The 8140-nt window shown below is 42.5% G+C and overlaps 1 protein-coding gene across 3 annotated transcripts in view; it reads right to left on the reverse strand.

The window, feature by feature from the left end:
* Window positions 1-8140, reverse strand: part of DAB1 (Dab, reelin signal transducer, homolog 1 (Drosophila)) — a 1114753-nt gene that overhangs the window by 7527 nt on the left and 1099086 nt on the right. For 2 of the 3 annotated variants that reach the window (XM_006768369.2, XM_015566969.1), the window contains 2 exons: window positions 3599-3726; window positions 3136-3246 (listed from right to left, as the gene is read on the reverse strand). In XM_006768369.2, coding sequence (XP_006768432.1) covers window positions 3151-3246; window positions 3599-3726 — 224 coding nt within the window. In that variant the 3' untranslated portion in view covers window positions 3136-3150. The remainder of the gene's footprint in view (window positions 1-3135; window positions 3247-3598; window positions 3727-8140) is intronic. The other variant, XM_015566970.1, reaches the window with a different exon arrangement.

Raw genomic sequence — 8140 nt, forward strand, 5'->3', positions numbered from 1 at the left:
GAAGCTCCCACCTTCAAGGCTGGAGTCCCTTGGTTTCCTCTTACTGTGGTGCAAAGCGGCTTTAACTTATCAACAGATGTCACCCTGCCTACTCAGAATTGTGCAGGTATTTCTAATAAAAAAAACAGCTGGAGATAATGGTTGTGAGGGCGATAAGGAAGACAGGACTCCTGCTTTCCCATTGTATGAAGGCACAGGGGAAAATAAAACCACGGATGGAACCATCCCTGCATGTTATCCTCTCTGAACGCCTGGAAAGGCACTAAGAAATTGCAGTTAGTAAATTTCCAGCTGGTCGGATGGTGAATGGAATGGAGACTGAAAAATCAAACTTGGCTTGCTATTGATGGAGAGGTCCGGAAAGGCTCATTTGGACTTCCGGGTGGGTGGCTGGGGATATGTCTGCAAGGCTGGCATCAGCCCCTTGGCATGCAATTCTTGATAGACAATTGTAAAACTGCCAGGCTAAGCTTTCAAAGGGAGAAAATTGCTTCATTGCAGATTAGAGTCCAGTCCTTCTTTGGAGCTGGGAGCTGCTTATGATGATTTACATGTAACTCTAAGACTGTTGTTTTCTTTTTGTTTGTTTGTTTTTGTGTTTTTTTGGAAGTGAAAAGAGGCCTGTGAGGCCCTAACTAGTGTCATTCTGACTATAGGACAGGGAAGGTAAGAGAGCTAAGAAGTGGGTTTTTCTTTCCTTCCCCACTTCAAAACTGTGCTGAGGCACAATAAAAGTTAATTTTCCGAAGATATAGAGTACAAAGCAAAATCTCCCAGCCAATGGCCTGGGTCCTTATGGTAGAATTTATTTAACAGAAGGTCTAATGTACATAATCCAAGGTAGTGGAGAACCTACATTTATAGAGCACATATGATGATGCTGGCGTTGGTGGTGATGTTAGTGGTGGTGTTGGTGGTGATGCTGTTGTTGTTGGTATTGATGGTGATGTTATTATTGTTGCTGGTATTGATGGTGTTGGTGTTGGTGTTGGCAGTGATGGTGGTGTTGGTTTTGGTGGTGGTGGTGGTGATGGGATGGTGTGGCAGCTAACATTTATTAGGTGTTTACTATGTGTCAGACATGGTACTAAGAGCTTCACAAACATCACCTCATGTAGTTCAAACAGTAACCCTTTGAGGCAGCACTCTTTTTATCCTAATTTTTCAAAATAAGACAGAGACAGTATAAAACCTCATCAGGGTCATAGAAGTAGTAAGGAGTTGCCAGATTCTCAATCCAGACAGTTTCACTCTAGAACCCAAATTTTTAAACTGAGTTTTCAGCTAGGTACTGAGTGTCTGCCTCCATGCTAGAGACTCACCTTATGCTTTCTCAGTTAACATCATGGGTAATATAAGCCTTTTCTAGCAGATGAAGAAACCAAGACTCAACAGGCATTATGGTTCTTGCCCAAGACTTCTTGCTCTTAAGTAGCTGAGCTAGAATTTGAACTCAAATTTCAAATCCTAAGCTCTTCTCACTACACCATGCTACATCCATTCACAACTCAGCCACGGCTTAGGGTTCTGGATGGAGCAACAAATGCAGAACAGGCTGAAGCCCCACATGACAGTTCAGCTGACATCACTCTCTCAGGCTGAACAGGCTCATAAATGTGAGGGTTTGATACATTGATCTGCAAATGGTCCAAGTCATCCTTGTTTTCTAGCAGAACTTCAATTTTAGGATGATGTTTGCTGTTATCCTGATGAATGGCTCATTGCCTCTAGTTCATTCATCAAAATTTTCAAGGCAAGATGGAGCATGTGAAATAACACATGTGCAAGGGGTAGAAAACCTTCTGGGGATTCTTCCCAAAGGAGTCCACCCAGGATACTCAACTTTTATCTTTCCTGGAACATGATTTTGCCTTTAACTCACCAGCTCCCCAAATAGCTTTGCAAGATTGATAGTGTAGATGGGTATCAGTCTTGCAAAGACTGATCATGGTTTTGGATGGCATGATGTATAATTATGTGCTATTGTACTGATCTAACAGGGCAAAATATACAGTATATTAAGTTCTTTGATCATGAACTCTATTAACAACATGCTCTCTCAAAGCACTCTTAGCTTTCAATAACCATCCCAATAACTTACATGTGACCTGAGAATGATTACAAGGGAGCCACAGAATCCATTTATGAACAGTGAAAACAATTTACCATTTTAATGGTTCTGACCACGCTCTTCAGGACTAAAGAAAAGGAAGCTCTGTGGATACAGCCTAGCAGTCCCCCACACTATGGAAAACTAGGAAAGTATCTGAAAATTAAACACATTTGTCAAGGAGTGACTGAGAAATCACGTCGAGGTAACAAGGTATACTTCTGTCTCCTGAGAAGGTTCGCCTCATCAGTAACTCTTTCTCTGGATCAAATCAGATGTATTGAAATTCAAGTGCCAAAAGCCACTTGTAGTAAACGGGAGCATACCTCTCTCAAAGTAGCTGCTGATGGAATCTGAAGTGGCTGGGAGCCAGCACACGCTGTAGTACAGGTATAAACCGCAGAGCCCCAGAGTGAATGCTGCATGTCTTTGGCCTTTGAATTTCCCTTTCCCATTGGAAGGGGACAGGGCCCCTTTTGGCTAGACACAATGGACTACCGTGATCTTACATCTCTATCAATCTTACTTTAAGCACTACTTATTGTTGCTTCTTAGTCTGGATTCTCAGTGTGTTTGGTTGGAGTGCAGGCAAATGCAGTGACACTTTGTTTATCAGATTAAAACATCGGAACCATGTCTCACTGAAAATTGATCAGGGTGGGCAGAATGTGTCCATCTCAGAATCGATGCTTTCAGAAGCTGGATCCACGTTAAGTAGCGTTGATCACGCCTCATTCTGTCATCACCAGTCATTGCGAACATATCATTAATAAAATAATAGGGCCATTCCCCACTCTTCACCTCTACCCCTACCTCCCAATATATGTCAAAGGTCATGCATCCATGAAGAAAAATTAGGTGACAAACAGACATCAGGCAAGGAGAGATGATGTGAACATTCAGGGATATGCTCAGCAAGGAGAGATGGTACAAAGATCAGGGATGTAACTTTCAAAGTGAGGAACAGGCAAAAAAGGGAAAGCAGATGGCTTAAGGATGAAGGAGATAAAAGGACAGATACCTACCCAGACCTGTGCTATCTAGCTACCGGCCTGTGGACTTATATTATCAGCACTGGGCTCCCCACTGGGCTCCCCAAATGGATCACTGTTGGATGAGGCCTGTGATCCATCGGGCTAGAACACAAGAAGATAACACTTTTTTTTTTCCTTTTCAACAATTGAAAATATAAGACAGCTGGGCACACTTCCATGCACACAAGTAATCGGCTATTTTAATGCAGGCAGCAACTTCCGTTAGAGGATACCGCGCCCACAAACGCGAGAACTTGTAAGAACAACTTAATAAAAGGACAATGGTTTTTAGCTGCTCATTGGAACATAAAGCCCCTTAGTGACCCCTTTAGAACTTAAGCGCCTGAGCCAGCATTCTTTTCTACTTAGGTTTCCTCATGCATTGTCCATTTCAGCTATAGAGGTTTTGCTGTTAAGGAAAAACAAAAACAGAAAGAATAAGCCCATCACTTACAGCTTCTTGCTCTTCGCTTTTGCTGGGACTTTCAAAGCCCTCTTCGAAGATGTCATCTGTGGTAGGGTCACTGGCGTGGGATGCAGATGACTTGGATGGAGAGCTCTGTCTAGGGGCTGGCGTTGGAGCTGCACAGAGACCATGCAAAGAGATGAAACCCAGTAAGTGCCTGGCTGCAAATGTGCGTACCTCACAGAAACCTCGGGGACCGGTTACGTTCTAGTCAAATCACAGGACTCCTCTTCCTATCACAGGTAAATCAGGTGAACAGTTTAATGTTTACTTTGTACATATTTATCTTGTCCTCTCAATTCTTTTTTAAGTCTATTTTTTAACTTTATTTTTATTGTTGACACTATTACAGATGTTCTCATTCCCCCTACCCCCTCTTGCCCATCTCCACCCAGCCCCCACCCTGCTTCTCTCTGGCTACTGTTGGTTGTGTCCATTCTTTGGCTAATCTCTTCACCTTCTTCCACCCTCTCTCCCCGCTCCTGTCTCCCTCCCCTCTGACAGCTGTCAGTCTGTTCCATGTCTCTCACATTCTTGACTGTCAGGAAGAAGCTGGTCCACATGAATGAAATAAACAATGGTTCTCAAGGGATAGTCCCTGAATCAGCAGCAGCAGCAGCCACATCTGGGCACTTAATAGAAATGCAAATATCCGGACCTACTGAATCAGAGACCGTGTTTCTGCATGCTCAAGTTAAGAACCATACTTTTTTCCCTTCTCTCTTGCTTAACATCATACAATTAATTCAGTAAGAATAAATAGATCAGAGAACAATGATACCCATTGATTGAATGCCATCTATGTGCCAGATACTGTCAGAAATGTTACAGACAACATCTGTAACCCTCACAACACCTCTTCAGAGTAGGGTTATGACAATTACACAGAAGAGGCACGTGAAGGTTGCTAAACTGCTCCAGGTCACACAGTTGGCAACTGGTAGAACTCAGCTTCATCCTCTGACACACAGTAGATATTTGTTTGATAAACACGTGCTAAATAAGGCATATCTCAGGGATTTGGGAAAATGGCTATAACTGGTGGTCACTTTGAAGCTGGTGCTACAGTCCTCATTCTATATGGGTGTTCATCTTCTGTCCTGATATTCCCACATTTTCCTTGTCTCATTTGTTCCAGAGTTTTATAACAAATATGACATTTGAAACTACTAAACTACTCTTCCTTTAAAAATTTCTAATTTGCTATTGAAAATACCATTCACTGGCTCAGACCAAGTGAGGGGTACCGTGGCTTAAGCTGGTAGCTGAATTTCAACACCATTGATAAGCACCTCCTGCCAACACTTCTCAAAACTTACTGTAGTCTGGCTGCTTATCAAACAGTGAGTGAATCTCAAACTTGGTCAGTTCCTCTTGCCTCAATGGACTTATATTTAGAATGACAATGCAGTTTGTTATGTGCCAGTGAGCTAGACTGTGCTACGCACTTCGCATCCACTAAACTTTCTAATATAAATATGCTATTGTTTGTTTTTCTGATGAAAATACTGCAGTTCAGAGAGGTGAAGTGATTTTCTGATTTAACACAGTTATGAAAGAGGAGCACTAGGATTTTAAAACATTTTAATCCTCACTCAAGGATATTTTTTCCATTTATTTCTTGAGAGAGTGGAAGGGAGGGCGGGGAGGAGAGAAAGATGGAAGGGAGAGAAGGGGAAAGACACACAGAGAGAAACATCGGCGTGAGAGAGACACATCAATTGGTTGCCTTCCTCACACATCCCTGCAACCAAGGTACAAACCCTTGATGGGGAATCAAACTCGTGACCCTTTGGTACTTGAGCCGACACTAACCACGGCCAAGGCAGGAGCACTGGAGTTTAACACTGTCTGACACTGTCTACTCAACTGTTGGAGGTTTACTGTTGGTCTAACTGATCCTCCACTTAAAACATATTAAAGAGGATGCTGATGGGAAAGAGGACAAAAGGCTGGTTTCACTCATTTTCTTTAAAATAAAATATTAAGTTTTTCTCTCATTTAAAAGGAAGTCCGCTTTGTTCCATGAGATGATTATGGAACAAACAAGTTAGCGTGGGTTTAAATGAGATAAGCTATACGGAAACACTCTAAGTTGTGGACGTTTAATAGTTATTAGTATAATTCGATTCTGACTTGTGTTTGAAGTGTTTTATTACTTACCAAAGGCTTAGAACCCCAGCTGACCTGCCAGTTCTGAGAGATTCATACTTACCGAGTGAAATCAATAGGGAGCATAACTAGGAGTTAATTTATGCAAGCGCCTTAACCTTCAGGAGGTTTTATGGACTATCTCCAGCTCTAAAACAGTGATTCTCAAACTGGGGCAATTTCACTCCCAGGGGACACTTGGCAACGGCCAGAGTCACTTTTGAACATGACTAGCGAGCAGGTGTATAATACCACTGGCTTCATGGTGGGTGGAGGCCAGGGATGCTGCTTCACACCCTACAATGCACAGGAAAGCCTCCTCAACCAGCATCAATAGTGCCAAGGCTGCCAAACCTGCTCCCAGACACACCAGTAAGTGGGTGTCCTTGGTTTTGTCTGTTTCATTCTCTGCAACCTTCCCCTGTTATAGATACTATGCCAACAGTACAAGACATGTAAGGATAATGAAGACACACTTCCTGTCCTCAAAGGACTTCAACTCCCCTCTGCTGTTTGTGGCTGGCACAATGAAAGAGAAATATTTGTTTTCCAAAGATGCTTGCTTATTTATGCATGACTGTCATGTCTTTAATATTTCATTGCTTTTATTCATTATTATTCCTTGAAACATTGAGATGCTCCCCCCATGTAAATCATCTGGCCTGAGCAGAAGTAGGTTGCTTATCCATTTCAGAACAGTATCCTCAATCTGACTGCAATGACAGTATCTAATTATGTGAACATTAGATTCTGTGTGTGTGTGGACAATTCATGGCATTGGCTAAGAAATGATCCGTGTCAGTTGTGACAGTAATGAAAACGTCAAACTCATTGTTCCATGAGCCTTTTCTTTCTCCTTATCAATTGTCAAGGCACAGGATGAATCTGCAGACACCCTCCCCAAACAGTGTCAACCAAGCACAAGTGTGTTCAAGTGTATCTGGACTGTGATTGGCTGCACAGTTCTGGTTTCCCAGATGTTTGCAGCAGAAAAGTGAGCTGGGCTAGAACCACTGAATATCAGAAGTGGAACGAGGCACACTGTCTATCACTTACTTTATGTACAACATAGCTGAGGTTAAGAGAAGTCCTACCCACACCAAGGACACAGCGTGTGGTGGAGGAGCCAAGATTCGAGCCCTGGTCCAGAGCTCTGCACAAAACCACTCCATAAAACTACATGCAATAAAACAATATACAATAAAACTATTTCAAACCCTGTGAGGTATACTACAGAACGTTTTAGCACATGTACCACTGAATCCTTTTAATAATCCCAAGCCCAAGATAGATGAGGAAATCAAGGCTCAGAGAAATAAAATGATGTGTGCAGAGTCACAAAACTAGTAAGTAATAAAGCTGCTGTCCAGTTCCCAGTCCTGAATCTCTTGCAGGCCATCATCTTTTCCCTCTGACTAGCCTCTAAGCTTTGAGTCCCAATCTGGCTTCAGCTATACCAATTGTAGGAGGCCTTATGGTTGCTATATCTCTGCCCTAACTTTTTCCTGCTCTTAATGTTCTAATTTTTTATCCTTGTTCCTAAAATTATTTAGTTCACATATACCATTCATTTTTATTTTAATGAACCATACAAAGATCCTGTATCATTGCTGGGCTATACACAAGTGAGTGAATGAGTGAATAAAAGAATGAATGAATGAGCAAATGAACAGAAACCTAAGAGGCAGAGTGATGTGATGGAAAATCAACAGGTTTATATTCAATTCTACCACTTTGTCTATTCTCTTTGTCTTTGGATCTCACTTTCATTATCTGTCAAATAGGTCTACTGCAACTTGTCATAAGCATTGTTCTGAGCATAAAAATAATAAATGTAAAGCATGTGGGGAGGTACGGATGTTATAGTAAGAGTAACATAAACAAAGAGTCCTATTGAATACTAAAGGCCCGAAGCACGAAATTTGTGCATGGGTAGGGCCACTAACCCTGGTTGGTGATTAGGGCTGATCAGGGCCTTCTGGCTGCCGGCCAGGGCCTCCCTTCATTCTGCACCGTCCCCCTGGTGGTCAGCACATGTCATAGCGAGCGATCAGTTTCCCAGTCAAACTCCCACAGGGACAATTTGCATTTTATATCTACACTAATAAAAGACAAACATGCAAATTGACCATACCTTCACTATGCCTTAAGCCATGCCCACCAGCCAATCAGAGTGACTATATGCAAATTAGCCCAACCAAGATGGCAGCCGGCAGCCACGGAGCTGGAGCAAGCAGGAGGCTTGGTTGCCCCAATGATGGAGGAAGCCAAGCTTCCCACCTGTCGTGGCCAGCTCTGAATTCCACTCAAAGCAACAAAGTTTCAATTATAGAAGGTAAATAAACCCCAGATACCTGCTTTCAGCTGGCTGTGGCCACG

Source organism: Myotis davidii, unplaced genomic scaffold (genome assembly GCF_000327345.1).
Source record: "Myotis davidii unplaced genomic scaffold, ASM32734v1 scaffold79, whole genome shotgun sequence".
Lineage (NCBI taxonomy): Eukaryota > Metazoa > Chordata > Mammalia > Chiroptera > Vespertilionidae > Myotis > Myotis davidii.